Source organism: Acartia tonsa, chromosome 10 (genome assembly GCF_053477335.1).
Source record: "Acartia tonsa isolate MP-2025a chromosome 10, ASM5347733v1, whole genome shotgun sequence".
Taxonomy (NCBI): Eukaryota; Metazoa; Arthropoda; class Copepoda; order Calanoida; family Acartiidae; genus Acartia; species Acartia tonsa.
The window spans coordinates 41,735,221-41,751,280 of NC_137269.1; the positions used below are offsets into that span (position 1 = coordinate 41,735,221).

At 35.7% G+C, this 16,060-nt stretch overlaps 1 protein-coding gene across 3 annotated transcripts in view; it reads left to right on the plus strand.

Moving 5' to 3' along the window:
- The window catches only part of LOC145330069 (glutamate receptor ionotropic, NMDA 2B-like), a 177,149-nt gene extending 162,255 nt beyond the window's left edge, over window positions 1-14,894 (plus strand). For all 3 annotated transcript variants that reach the window (XM_080174614.1, XM_080174615.1, XM_080174616.1), the window contains exons 39-43: window positions 1,779-1,868; window positions 11,336-11,378; window positions 11,661-11,708; window positions 12,769-12,843; window positions 13,403-14,894. In XM_080174614.1, coding sequence (XP_080030740.1) covers window positions 1,779-1,868; window positions 11,336-11,378; window positions 11,661-11,708; window positions 12,769-12,843; window positions 13,403-13,439 — 293 coding nt within the window. In that variant the 3' untranslated portion in view covers window positions 13,440-14,894. The remainder of the gene's footprint in view (window positions 1-1,778; window positions 1,869-11,335; window positions 11,379-11,660; window positions 11,709-12,768; window positions 12,844-13,402) is intronic.
- Window positions 14,895-16,060: the final 1,166 nt, after the last annotated feature.

The following is a 16,060-nucleotide window of genomic DNA, read 5'->3' on the forward strand; positions in this document are numbered from 1 at the left end:
CAGGATTCACCATGCAAATTTTGGAATCGATAGGACAATTCTAACCTGTTTAAATTTACGGATAGAGCTAACTGTGACGTACGGACGGATGGACCGACCCTAATTATAGAAAAGCTTTACTACTAAAAAAAGTTTGGAGGGAAGAGACATTGGAAGGTGAATTAAACTGGTACCCAAAGTATTATTAACACGATTCTTTTTTCTTGCATAAAAACTTTGAGAACCTTAATATTACTAATTTCAGAATTAAATTTTTATTTCATGGTTTGTTATCTATACTTCAACATCATAAATTCCTTTTGTCTTCAAACAGACATGTCATTGTTTATGTGGATATCGGTTTTCATATTCTCAAATTTTAAATTCCAATATGCGAGACAGTAAAATATTCCAGGGAGGGAGGGGACACTGGGCTGTTTATTACGCTTTTCCCCAAAGTTGTATACTAAAGATTCTTATTCATTGGCTTAGTAACTTTGGTGACTTTTATTGAATTTTTATTGGTTGGTTCAGTTTCCAAACATTTAAACTACTAATTGAAATCTACAGAAGGGGTAATTTTTTGTATCATCATTGGGGACGTGTATTAACTTATCGTTCATTGTCTTTAGTTCCCTGGTAAAATATTCTGTGTTTAACATGACAGCATTTCTCAATAAATATATTCAAACAAGGATAACAACATTCTTGTCGCGTTCACAGATATTTGTACATTAGGGAGGGGTTGCAACTCTATAATCAAGTCCTAAAAATGTAAGTATGTCCATAAACATTATCCAGTATCGAGTAGTTTTTCAAGAAAAAATATTTACAATTTGCTTCGACTCTTATACACTTATATTCTGATTATAAAGTTCTGACACTATACAAGTGTCAATGTCAGTTTGTTCTACCGTTTCAGTGCTTCGCTTTTACTTACAATTTTGCTTCGACTCATATACTTTTATATTCTGATTATTCAGTTCTGACAATATACTATAAGTGTTAATGTCCGTTTGTCCTACCGTTTCAATGCTTCGCTTTTATGGATGTCATCCTTGTTTCTTTACATTTGAAGGTATTTATAAACTACCTCACGCCTCTTGAATTAGACTGACAAACATGTAAAGAAGAAGTCTTAACTTTTTTTATAGCTAGCCGGTTCTTTTAGTAAGTAGTAGATGTAAATTTTTCCATAGAATTCAGATATGCAATCGGTTTTTTTTGTAGACCTCTTATTTTTTAAGTAATTTAAGGTACTAAAATGCAACAAAAAAAGAAAGAAAATGGCCAAATTTGACACCTTACTTTTTCAATTCTGTCAGGTAATTATTGAAAAAAAACGATTAAGAAACATTACTATAAAACTTTTTGGGTACTAGTGTAGTGCCCAATTTCTCCTCAAACTATGTCAAGCCTAAAATATGATCAAAACGTCTTTTCAAAATTTAGCTTTTTTCAATAATTTGTAGTAATAAAATAGACAATTTTTATGAAATTTCTAGGCAGCATTTATATAAAGATGATTAAAACAGTTTTTTAAGCCCTGAAGGGCCGAAAGCCTGTGTTAACAAAACTGGTATTTATTTTATGATCTTTTTATTTTAATATTCGTAGAAAACTGGAGATAATACGATGCTATACATTTTTTTTCAGTATGTAGGAGAATTGGTTCAAATCCAGCGGATGTTGATAGGTTTCGAAGCCATTCTGGAAAAGTTTCATTGTACTTTGAGTAAAAAAGTATAATTGTAAAGATTTTTTTAAATTCTAGATTGATTTGATAATAAATACATATTAGAATGATATTTATGGAGGTATTAATATCCAGCAAAGAAACCATTATAATAAAATTAATTCTTGTAACAGAACTACGATGTCTTCCTTAGGTTAGGATTATAATTCATTATTAAAATATTAGAGTAAAACACTAGAGGGGGAAGGGGTTAAATAACTGAGGTGAATTACTAAAAAACTTTAAATAGTGAGGCAAAATTATCCCCTCTAAATTTTTAGCGAGCCTCACTAATTTTAGTGAGGCAAAGAATTTTTAGTGAGGCAAAAGTTTTTTAAGAATCCACCTTTGTATATCCCCTTTTATAGGACCCTGTGCCGGCTTTCAATTGGGTCTTTGAAAATCAACTAATTGGGTCGGGAATATTAATACAGTTACTACAAAAGAGAAGATAGCAATTTGCAAGCAGTCGAAAAAGATCCTTAGCAAAGGGTTCCAGGTTATTACAATAGCAGCTTTTCTATGATTAGGGTAATGCCGTAACACCGCAAAACAGTTTGTACATAGCAATTTATTAAAATGCATCATAAATATGTCAAAAATGTACATAATTTCTTGTCATGATTATAATAATAAATCTATATCTGTGTCGGTATGTATTTCTTGTATTCCCCGGCAAGTTCGAACCCATTAATCCCTTTTTCCTTACACCAGAATTCCCCAGAGAATGAGTGTGTTACGCGGCATTCCTAACTATCTCCGCGCGTGGCTTGTAAACAAACAAAAGAGACGCGCACTTTTCCTTTGATATTTCCCATGTGAGGAGCTACGTGAATGAAAATAATGTATTGCTTGAATATACATGCGCTCTGATATGTGGAAGATCTCAAATAAGCCTTCCTGCTTAGTTTGACATCATATGTGGTAAGAATTTATCTTTTAATTCTTGAAAATAAGGGTAGAATGGTACAATTTTATGAAGAAATTTAAATCATTAATTTTTCAACAAATAGACCATTTAACTGCTAAGTTTTGATATACGAATATTTACTTTTATAATGTTGATTATTTTATTCTAAAATTATCAATTTCTGATGCGATTTAATATGATTCGTGCCAATTTTAAGTTTTTTAGAAAATTCATATTTTTTATTAAATTAAAATCACGCAACCTTGATGCTAAAAAAATAATAACAATTAATTTTATGTAATTAATTCTTATATTTTTGTTTTAGACTTACTGTTTTCATGGTAATAAATACACATTCGTAAACTTCACTATGTTGGTCATTCGGAAAGCTTCGAGATAAGATTTCGAGAACGGCTAGGCATTGCGTTCCGAAACAATGAAAACAAGACAGAACAGATGCAGCTAAGAAGAATCTGTGAAGTTTTGTGAATGTGTTGGTTGTGATACCTTACCACACATTATTATAGTCATAATCAGTACAGTTAACTTTAGTGACAATCATGGGTCCTAAAAAGAATAAAGGTGATCAATTGAGTAAGCGGCTGCGCCCAGCCGTTGATGCCCTAACCAGTGAGCTAAGTAGAGTGATGAAGTTGGTCAGTGATACTTCAGAACTTGATGTTAGACATCTCACTAAGGAGTCAATCCTTGTCCACGACAAGTTCGAAACGTTTGACAGCATCATGGACGGTTTTCGCAAGCTTGGTGTGAGAATCCAAGAGCTTGATGAGTTTAGTGACATTTATTCTGATATAGTTACTGTGCAAAAAGACTATAGTGCCTTGAAGGATGCTCTTGATGCTATAGAAGAGCTTAGTGACATTCAAAGTGTTGTTGATTTAGTTGGTGATAATTTGCCTAACCATCAGGCTGAACTATATGATCGATGCTTGAAGATCGTGAAAGTTATTAAAGGGTCATATTTTCCCTTGCCCGATCCAATTATAAACACTTTGTCTGCATTGATGAAACAATTGGCTGAGGTTAAGCTTGAACCTGTGAAGCCACCCACGACGACGGCGGGTGCCCCAGCAGCATCGCCATTTGTGTCACCGTTTGGCACACCACAGTTCGCCACCGGTTCTATGTTCACGCCAGGATATATGAATCGTGTTGACGAGCGGCTTCTTCCCTCATTCGACGGCCAGGAAGCATCTTACGTAAGTTTTAAGGACAATTTTAAAAAGCTTACTGTAGGACAGGACCCGTCGTATTTGCAGTTATTGTTGAGCAGTGAGAAGGTCTGTAAAAATAAAGAGCTGAGACTCCAATTAACTCAGATTCAATCGCATGAATCTCAGTGGGCTTACCTTGACTCGCGTTTCAAGTCTAAGACACGTCAAATGCTCTGCCTTTTCAACCAATGGGAGAAAAAGTCTAAACCGTCGGACTCCAACCAGATTGTGACTGTGTTAGCAGAGTTCGGTGGTGCAGTTAGCCAGCTGGAGCAGCTGACTAAAGATGATGAAGATGATGAGGTTACCACCAGCCAGTGGTTGACCGTGATCCTTCTGGAGATGTTATCCAAGAAGTTACCTCGAGACTTTCAAGACAAGCTTAATTTGGCATTGGGCTCAATGGACGTCCCAAATGTGCCAAAGTTGATGCAGATTATCGAAGAGCAGAGGGGCGCTATTTTAATGCGGTGCTCGACTGATATGGACACCCCCTCTAAGAAGAAGGGTAATCCTGCGGCAGCAGCTACAGCCGTAGGTAAACCTGGGTCTCCAGCAAAGACCAAGAAGAAACAGCCTTGCCCGTCGGAAGGTTGCAGTTCTGAACACTTGTTGTTTAAGTGTTCCAAGTTTAGGGATCTGTCTGTTCCTGAACGTAAAAACTTTATCAAGAAGATCGGCGCCTGTTTGCTTTGCCTTCGAAGGGGACACAGGGTGGCTGATTGTCCTAAGGCCGATAGACTTGGCAGCTGTACCATAGACAGCTGCAATCAGCCTCATAATTCATTATTACATGAATCTGTTGCTGGTGGACAAGTTGCGGCAGTTTATGAATCACAGTTGTTCAGCAAGAACAATTATATGCTGATGTTGCAGCAGCTCCCAGCCGTGGCGGCTGACAAACGCCAAGTCACCGTCAACGCGATGTGGGATAGTGGAGCTAATCTCACATTAATTTCTAGAAGTATCGCCAAGAAGTTAGAGTTGCCATCAACTGGTCGCACAGCTACTATTTCTTTGGCGGATGGAAAGAGCCAAGCATGTCCTACGGTTAAAATCTGCTTGGTTGACCGCAACCGGAATTGCCATATTCTGGAGGCGGCGGTAGTGCCCAGCATTGGTACTGACGAAGGGTTACGTTCTATTGATCCTGCAGCCGCCGCCGAGATTTTTGATATGAAGCCTGATAATTTCTCTATGGTTGATGGTAAGATAGATGTTCTTATTGGGCACCTGACACCAGCTATGTTCCCGTGTGCTGATAAAATGGTTGGTGATTCTAGACTGTACAGAAGCTTATTTGGTACAGGTTATCTAGTTGTGTCTGCGGACGGCAGGACTGTTGCTAATCCTGTCGCTTGTAAAGCTACTAAGCTAGAGGTCAGCAAGATGGAGTTCCTTTCCACAGAGAGTCTGGGAATACAGCCGCCATCAATGTGCAGCGGCTGCAAGAACTGCCGCCATTGCGCTGCCATTGCTGCCGGGCAGTCCGCCTTGGACGTGCGCAAGCGGCAGCTGATTGAAGAAGGTTTGACGCTGGATCTTGAGAGCCGTATCTGGACGGCTTCATATCCTTATAAGACGCCAGTTCCATTATATTCCCTGATGCACAATCTTATTCGGTTCAGAAGCTACAAGTGTGCGCTTGTGGCTGATATCCAGAAGTTTTATAATAGTTTGTTAGCTACCTATGAAGATTCTCAGCTGAAACGCGTATTTTTTGCTGATACAGTTGATGGAGAGCCAGAGGTTTACCTCACCAAAACTGTTAATTTTGGTGAAGCCCTCGCAGGCGATATGGCCGTGACCGCTCTCAGACTCACTGGTCGTATTTTTGGTGGAAGATCCTTGCAGGATGTTCATGATGTTTATGGATCTGAGAAGATTAAGGGTTCTGATGTTATAGCCAATCAAGAAGTGTGGAGAGATGCTCAGCAGCCGCTCAGATCTGAATTTGTGTTGTATCAAGATCCTCCTTCTGTGAAATTGGAGACTTGTACTTACGTGGATGACCATTTAAGCGGTCATAACAGTAAACCTGAAGCTGTCCAGCTGGTCCGAGAGCTGGAGCAGATGATTGAACCTGGAAATTTCAGATTTAAATCTGTTATTTATTCTGGAGATGATGTTGACAGAGCAAAGGTTTTGGGCATTGTTTGGGACCCAAAACAGGATGTATTGTTTTTGCCTGTTAGAGCCAACCACGGCGCGAAGATTAAAGGTAGAAAGTTGCTGGAGGACCTGGACTTGGAGGATCTCTGGAGAAGTCTACCTGAAACGATAACTAAACGAGAAGTTTGGAGAATCGTACAACAATTGTACGACCCGTTGGGTTTAGCTTCACCATTGTTGCTTAAATCCAAGCTATGTCTACGCTCAGTTTGCATACATGGATGTGACTGGGATGATTCCATACCTGGAGAGTTGAGGTCAGAGTTTGTGAGCAGCCTCCAGGACAGAGCGGCGCTTGGAAATGTGTCGTTTAGACGTTCGATGGTTCCTGATAAGCCATTGGGGCTTCCAATGGTAATTGGTTTCTGTGATGCATCAAGCTCAGCCTATGCAGCCATTATTTACCTGAGGTGGCCAATTGCTGGAGGATTTGATGTAGTTTTGTGTTGCGCCAAGTCACGTGTCGCACCAGTTAAGATGGAGTCTATACCGAGGTTAGAAATGTTATCGTGCCTAATCTTGGCAAGGCTTGTGGATACAGTTGTCAGAGCCATACCATTTGACATCTCTGGCAAAGTATTTTTTAGTGATAGCAGCTGCGCCCTAGCACAATTATCTAGTGACAGTGTTATGCTAAATGTCTTCAACAGTCATCGTGTTTCTGAAATACAACAGTTGACGAGCCCTGAAGATTGGAGATGGGTACCTACCCAACACAACATTGCGGATTTAGCTACGCGAGGTTTGTGTACAATTGAGGATGTACAACCTGGATCTACTTACCAGGAAGGTCCAAGCTGGTTGCGCCTGGAACAGGACCAGTGGCCCGTTAAAACGGCGGGTGAGGTTAACGCATCTATTCCTGAGAGTGAGCTTAATCCAAAGATGGCGAAGCTCAAGGTAATGTTCACACAAATGGTGGACAATGATTTCTGGAGGTCGCTGGCAAGGAGGACCTACAGGCAGGCAAGAAGGACTGTAGCCGCAGTTCTTAAGGCTGCTAACCTTTTCAAATTGTTACTTGTCAAGAAACGTGGTGTTGCAACAAATGAGGATGGTGGTAGCAACAATGATAGTTCTAGGTATTATGAGAACTATACTTTCACAAACACTTATTTGGATTCTGTTTGTGACCTGTTTTTGACATCCTTCAACCAAGAGAAGGAGATGACCATGGACGCCGAGGGGAAGTTCGATTCTCTTCAACCGTATCATCACAAAGTCCAGGTTTGTTGGCCGATAGTGGGTCACGATGGATGGTTTCCTCTTTGGACATTTACAATACTTAAAATGGCCGCCAGAGGTGACGAAGCTCTTGAGGCCGCAGCTGGAGGCCCAAGGAAAGTTATGAAGGACAGCCCAGGTGTTGTCTTGCTTAGCCGCCACAACAGGCTGGCAAAGCTGATTCTACAACAAAGTCACGATGAGCTGGGCCATGGAGGCCATCGTAAGACGTTGGCGCAAAGCCGAAGGTATGCTTGGATCACACATGGCCGCATGGAGGCTATGAAAGTGGTCAAGAATTGTGCTGCATGTTCCATTGAGTATGCCAAGCGTTCGAGTCCCGCAATGGCTGATATCCTGCCAGACCGTGTGGAGCCGTCAGTGCCCTTCAAAGAGGTCCATATGGACCTTGCGGGACCCATAGAAGTTGTGAAACCTGGCGTTGGCACCAGGAAAACCAAGACAAAGTACAAAGTCTGGTTGTTGATAGTAGCTTGTAGATTTACACAGGCTGTGTTTATTGATGTTTTGACAGATTATTCAACTGAAGCCGTGCTGGTCAGCTTGAGAAAACTTCAGGCGTTTTACAATATGCCAAGAAGAGTTACTACTGATCGTGGTACCAATATGGCTGGTACCAAACGCATTCTAGATGAACTTTTGAAGGATACAAGGATGCATTTTGAATGGCATCTTGTGCCCAAAGCTGCACATTCATTTGTTGGCACTGTGGAGAGACAGGTTGGGCTGGTCAAGCGAGTGTTGAACAAGAAGTTGGCCGGAGCTACCGTAACCTTCAATGATTTACTGGTGTTGTGTGCTGAGACAGCTAGAGTGCTGAATTCTAAACCGTTGACGTATGCCACTGCTGGAGAAGACGTCAATACCTGGAGAATTATTTCACCAGTTGATTTGCTTGGAGGCAGGACAAATGATGCAATCTGTACGTTTGAAACCGGTTGCAAGGAACCGATTACCAGGAGGTTGGAGAACTTGGAGGTGTTGACCAGGCAGTTCCATCAGGTGTACAAGGAGCAGCTCATGCCCGAGCTGTTGAGGTCCATTAAGTGGCGCCGCAACGAGGTGCTGCTTGAGCCAGGAGATGTGGTGCTTGTTGATGACAGCACAAGTTTGATGAAGAAGTTTAGATTGGGACGAGTTCAAGAAGTGCGCCCAGGTGGAAGGACCGTGGTTGCCAAATATAAATTGTCAAACGACGCCGCCGCCACAGATAACGAGATTTCCGCAAGACGACTACTGAAGATCAATCTACCCAAAGTTTAGTATAAGTATCGTTCTTGTTTAACTTTGATTTTTTATTTTTTCGGTAGATTTATCAGATTTTTTTCGAAAGACAAAAAACGCAATATTTGATACAATTTCGTTTAAACTTTCAAATCGATGCAAGATTTTTCATTTGAAATGCAAACTTAAGTTTTTATACGTTTTCGCAAGTTCTTTCAATGAATTAAGTCTTTCCGAGACCTGGGATTTTTTTCGAGGAAAATTTCCTAGGTACCTATGCAGATATAAACATTTTTATCCTTGTTGGATTGGAATTTGATATGATAAGAAATTAACAAAATGAGATTTTTACATCATTTAAATATTTCTTTATGATTTATTACAATCACATAAATAATTTAATATTACATGCATATTAAAATTATTACTATTTACCTTTGAACTGATGTACCTAAAGAAAAAATGCAGATTTTTTTCGCGATGAATTAAGTAGATTCTTTGATTTTCGTAGAATTTAGCTTAATAAGACCGCTTTACGACGTACCTAAGCTCTGTTTCCTCGGCCAGGCCCGACGCAAAACGGCAAAACTAAAGCATAAAATATTTTAATTTTGATTGATTTGCTTTGATTGATGAATTTAAAAGTTTCTTTGAATTATTTCATGATTCTTTTTATTTTGTTTTGAATTAAACATCACTAATTATGTTTGTTTCAGTTGATGCAGCCCTGCGCCAGAAATCCTGTTGGAAATTATGCAGTATCAAAAGATGTGATGGAAAGTCATAACGTCCGACAGGATAGCTGGAACAAGGCATTTATTATTATTTGGTGGATATTGTTAGTTTGTATCTTGAGGGATTCATTCTAACTGATGCCCAAATTGCCTTTAATTATGACTGTATGAATATGTATATGTTGCTTTCTTCTTAAAACAGAGAGAAATTGAAGATTCAGCACTTTAGAAAAGTTCTTTTCTTACATTGAGCTTTTGTTTTATTTTAGTAAATTTAATTTGCATATTTCAATTGCAATTTTAATTTTACGCAATTTTGATTCACGAAGATTTAAAATTATGAAATTTTAATTTTCCGAAGTTTGATGATTTTTTTTACAGTCATATTTTATTTAGATTTAAGTATCTATTTTATTAAAACATGTTTAGATTTAAGGATCTTACTTATCTTATCTGAAAAATGTTTAGATGTAAGGTGGATTATTTTTCTGTCGGAGAAAAATTCTAATTATTGAGAAGTTTTTATGCAATTTTACTTTTCTTTTCTAGCAAAAAGATTTAGTAGAAGAAATGTTATTATTTAATCTTTCTTTCTTTTGATGAAAAAAGTTTGAGTTGATTATTTAATTATCGATGCGATTTTTAGTATAAAAATCATTTACCTATTTTATTATGTAGGTACCTAATTGAAGTTTAGGTACTAATGATTATTAATTCATGTATTCGCAATTACATGGTCTGTAATTCTAATTTTATTTGAGATTATGAGGCCATGATATAATGAGATGTGTGAGTGGTAAATGTGCAATTCATGAATGTTGAATGCTTTTCCCATTCCCTTATTCCTGTCCTTATGTGGTAGCTGAGGCAGTTTGAGTTGTTGTGGTATTCGTAAGTTTCCATAACCAATTTTAGGCCTTATGGCCATGACATTTTAAACTCTTGTAATTTATGCGTTATGAGATTGTGATTTCGTGGACACTGTCTGCACGCATGTTGCAAAGATGAAGTATTGTGTTCGATTCCCAGTGAATAGACGGGTGTGTGTCGGTATGTATTTCTTGTATTCCCCGGCAAGTTCGAACCCATTAATCCCTTTTTCCTTACACCAGAATTCCCCAGAGAATGAGTGTGTTACGCGGCATTCCTAACTATCTCCGCGCGTGGCTTGTAAACAAACAAAAGAGACGCGCACTTTTCCTTTGATATTTCCCATGTGAGGAGCTACGTGAATGAAAATAATGTATTGCTTGAATATACATGCGCTCTGATATGTGGAAGATCTCAAATAAGCCTTCCTGCTTAGTTTGACATCATATGTGGTAAGAATTTATCTTTTAATTCTTGAAAATAAGCGTAGAATGGTACAATTTTATGAAGAAATTTAAATCATTAATTTTTCAACAAATAGACCATTTAACTGCTAAGTTTTGATATACGAATATTTACTTTTATAATGTTGATTATTTTATTCTAAAATTATCAATTTCTGATGCGATTTAATATGATTCGTGCCAATTTTAAGTTTTTTAGAAAATTCATATTTTTTATTAAATTAAAATCACGCAACCTTGATGCTAAAAAAATAATAACAATTAATTTTATGTAATTAATTCTTATATTTTTGTTTTAGACTTACTGTTTTCATGGTAATAAATACACATTCGTAAACTTCACTATGTTGGTCATTCGGAAGGCTTCGAGATAAGATTTCGAGAACGGCTAGGCATTGCGTTCCGAAACAATATCATTAAAGATGTATAAGCCATACAACTACCTTTTTCGTATGCTAGCATATTGCTTCCTGCTCTTTTGTAGCAACTCGGTTGTGTTATTATTACGATGCTGTTGGCTGATATTCTAATACCAAATTGAAAGTAGGCACGGCGTCTAATGGGTGTGGATATACAGTTATTTTATCTATTCCCCCTTAACTTTTCTGTAATAACTCATCGCTTCAGAAATCTCCACACATAAATTTTATTATTAGAACGATTCTAACATGCCTTAATTTATTATGCGTAAAGCAGGACAGACAAGCATCTTTAAACAGATAAGCTATGCCTTTAATAATGAATTAAAAATTTACAAATTAAAATAGATCATTTAGAAACACCAGAGGAAGGAGATGAATTGACTCCTAAAGGAATATTCTAGAATTTTAACTGTTTAGTTATATTTCACTGTTTGATACCTCTATATAAAAAAGTGGTTACGCTCTTATACCTTTGTGGACTTTCCCCAGGAATGGGTGGGGATAACCCTAAAAATATTGTATAAAAATTGGGGTAGAGGTATTTTTTTAACTAACTCGAAGGCTGAATTTAACTGCTGCTGAACTTTTAAAAGAATTGATTTAAAATCAACTCAAAATATTTAGTTTTTTTATGTAATAAATAATAAATTCAAGAATAGCACTTACTTATAGAACCAGAGGGGTTAGATAGAGCAGCAATATCTACAGATTTATCCGGGTAAGCAGGCATTACAGACAAGCTAACATTACAAAGTTTTGAATGGTAGTATGTTCGTTCCGGTACAAGTATTCTATGTTTGGTTATTTAACTCGAATTATTTTTAAATCAGGTGATTTCTCACTGGAGAGTAGAGTTATCGTCCCCCCCCCCCCCCCAATTTTTAATTACCCCTGGACATAGACAAAGCTTTACTGTTAAGGAGAACCATATCGGTTCACTGGTTAACAAGATGATTTGTACAAAAAAAAATACAAAGAGGCTTATATACTTTTATATATAAGGATATGTCCTACTGTGTTTTAATTCAATGCTAATGATTTTTGATTTTTCTGTATGAACGAGAACTGGTTCTAATCCATGCACTGCACCGGTTATTAATCCGTTTCAAGGCCATACTGGAAAATTAATGAAAATCGTATCAATCTTAAAATTTACCCTAAATGTATGTTTAATGTTTAGGGTATCGGATAGCTCAGGGGAAAACACGTACAATATGCCAATCTATTTACTGATAGCCTTTTATAATCATAATTGAACTAGCCATAACAGTCCACACTCCACAAGGTTTTGTGATATTTCGTTTACATTTTACTATAATTGTTTTTTAGAATAGCGCTCCCTAGTCTATGCCTAAAATTAAATCTAAAATATATGTTTAATGTTTAGGGTATCGGATAGCTCAGGAGAAAAACACGTACAATACGCCAATCTATTCACAAATAGCCATGATTGTATAATAATAATTGAACTATACAAATACTCCAGACTTAACAAGTTTTCGTGATATTTTGTTCACATTTTACTAGAATAGCATTCCCTGATCTATGCCTAAAATTAAATTTAAAATATATGTTTAATGTTTAGGGTATCGGATAGCCCAGGAGATAAATAGTACAATACGCCAATCTATTCACTAATAGCCATGTATAATAATAATTGAACTATACTAACTCTCCAGACTCCACAAGGTTTTGTGATATTTTGTTCACATTTTACTAGAATAGCATTCCCTAGTCTATGACTAAAGTTAATTCTAAAATATATGTTTAATGTTTAGGGTATCGGATAGCTCAGGAGAAGAACAAGATTGTAGTGAGAGGGATGAAAAATCATCAGATTTTATAGTTTTCAGGTAAAAACGCTTTTTAAATGGCGTTTCTTCGTTTTTTTTTCACAGTAGCTTTTCTTCTATTTCTAGCCTCTGCGGGGCCAATTGCCTAACCCTGTGGGTCAATTACCTAACCCAATATAACATAAACTAACCTAAAATAACCTATTAAGAGCCATTTTAAAAATACGACAAATCGCCCCTTAAAGATCGTTGCCACGAAAGGGACTATACCCAAAAATTAAATACGTCCAATGAACACTTTCTTATTAACTAAGAAATAGATAGAAATCTGGTTAGTGAAGAAATTTACCTTTAGGGGGTGGGGTCCATTAAATCTAGTTTACCTTGTCCAAAATTTTTATCCCGTTTGTAAAATTTACTGGGGAAGGAAGGGGGCGGGGGTGATTAAATACCTCACATACTAATTTACCTTACTTATAAAAACTAAGGCGCTAAGGTAAAATTTCTATGGGTAGTATGAAAGTCAAATAACGTATTTCTAATAGCTCTGAATGAACTATACCATATTCCTGATTGATTTTTTATTTCTTCAAATTTCTAATGAAATATTTTGTTTCAGAGAGAAAGATTTTGCTGAGATAGAAACGGTGCTTTGAACAAATAATCTCTAATTTGGACCTCAGGAATATGGGAATAGGGCAATTATATTCAAAATTTCTATGGAAACAAAAATTATTGCCACCTCTTTATTAGGCAAATATAATAGTTTTCCAGTATGGCTTCGACTAATGTCCGCTGGATTAGAACCGGTTCTCAGTCATACTGAAAAATCATGCATAGTATCGAATTAGGGACAATTTTCGCCGAATATTAAAATAAGAATCATGAATTAATACTAGTTATGTTAGTTCGGGCCTTTGGCTTTAATCCTATATTTTTTATTTTAATATACGTGGAAATCTGTCTATAATACGATGCGATAAATAACTATTCTCGAATTAAAATAGTACAAAATCTTATCTGTGTGTAATTTTTAAAAAAATCATCTGTAACAAAATCATAATTTTATTTCTTTTTTGATAATCATTTCTTGCTAATATGATTGTTTATAACAATGCAAGGTAAATTTTGTTTATAATAAGCGAAGCAATAACAAACCTATAACGTTATTTATATATTAGAGCCCATTTTTGCAGAGAGGGAGGATACTTTGGACTGTTTATTACACAAGTCCCTTAAGTTTTATAATGGCGTTACTTATTCGTTAGATTTTCAACTTTGGGGGACTTTTATTAAATTTTGATTGGTTGGTTGAGTGTCCAAACGTTTCAACCACGGATTGTAATTTTAATAATTGGTAATTTTGTGCAGCATCATTGGTGGTGTACATTGATTTATCGACCATTGTTATATCTTGATAATTTTGATGATTTAAATAGTAGGTACGCTCCAAAACGAATTATAAGATTTATAAATCCTTCTTTTGATCCATTCATTTTTTTCAGTTGTAACAAAGCAATCAATTAATCAATTAGAATTATTACCTAATCGTTTCCATTCTTTCAAATATAATTATAAAACATGAAGTTTTATACAGTTAACGTCGTTCTATCCCTCAGTAACGGACATTTCGTGAGTTTAGACATGAAGGAATTGTCCTTTCAATCTCAAACCTTGTTCTAACGTCCATATGACCATACCAACTTTAAGCTCTTTTTTCGGTTAATTTTTACATTACATTATCCACTTTTCTTTATTTTTTTTAATGTCGATTGTAAGAAGATGTAATAATCGAATCATCTCTATAATGAAGAATATTTTTTCCAGTATGGATTCAAAACCAGTTCTTACCTATACTGAAAAAAATCATTTCCCGCAAATAACTAAAATAAGAATCACAAAATTATTACAAGGTTTATTAGCCCAAGATTTTTCATATTAATAATCACAGGAAACTGTCTATACGATGCAATAGATAACTACTATTATTTTTTTAAAAGTAAATTTCATAATTATTAAATGAACACTATCACATCCTTTGTCAGTCTGACTCTTTCACTTTATGGATGTTGCCAGACTTGTTTTTTTTTATTTAAAATGCATAAAAGTAGAAGCTTTAAACTAATGTATGATATTTGTTAAAATGAATAATATGTTATATATATAATGATAATCCATTCAATTACATTCTAATAACTTCCATATTGAATAATTTTTCTTTTGTGCGTTTAAAAAAACTCATTATTTATATCTATGTAAATTATTTATTGTAAGTTAAATCATTTTGCTCAAAAAAATATTATATAAATAAATATATTACAATAAATTTAAATAAACAAGGAGGACAACATCCATAAGTAGCGAAGCTAAAAAATTATGAATAAATATCGGGGGAAAATTAACTACAGTGCAGTGTCATCCAATACATTTGATAAAATAGGGAAATGACGAAAACTTCAAAATCACGCAACCTTTAAATCACGAAAAATTAAAAAATCTAGGAATTGATCTAGCACCACAATTAATAGACAAATCTTAATGAAACTTGATGGAAATATGTAGAATTTAAGCATATTTAATCCCTGATGATTTCAGTCGTCAATCCTGAATAGGAATAGAGAAAACCACGAAAACTTAAAAATCTAAGAATTGATCTAGCACCCAAATTAATAGACAAATCTTAATAAAACTTAGTGAAAATACGTAGTGTGTAAAATTGATAAATCTCTGAAAATTTTAGTCCTCTATCTTGAAAAGGTATTGAGAAAATCACGAAAACTGGAAAATATAGGAATCGATCTAGCACCCCAAACAACAGACAGAGGGACAAAAAAATGTATAGATTAGATAGGCATATGTCATAGGAATCTACAATAAAAATTTCAGCTGTCTTTCTATTATAGGAGCTGAGAAAATGACGTTTCCCCCAATACGTTTCAGACAGACGGACATTTCAAATTATAGAGTAGCTTCGATACTAAAAAAAAATTATAAATTATAATTATTTAAACGTATAATTCTTTTGTTTACTTTTTACTTAATTATTCTCTTTTAAGAATTAGTCTATTCAATAATTTTTCAATAAATTCATTATGTTTATTTCAAAGTTTAAACATGGTCCTAGGACAAACGCAGGAGTCCCAAACGTCGGAGTGGACAAACGCAGGAGTGGACACTTAACATAACCTAACCTATTTTAAACCATATTTTTTTTTTTTAATGCCTAACCCCTGAGAGGGCTTATTTGCATATTTATATCTTAACCTAACCTAACCTG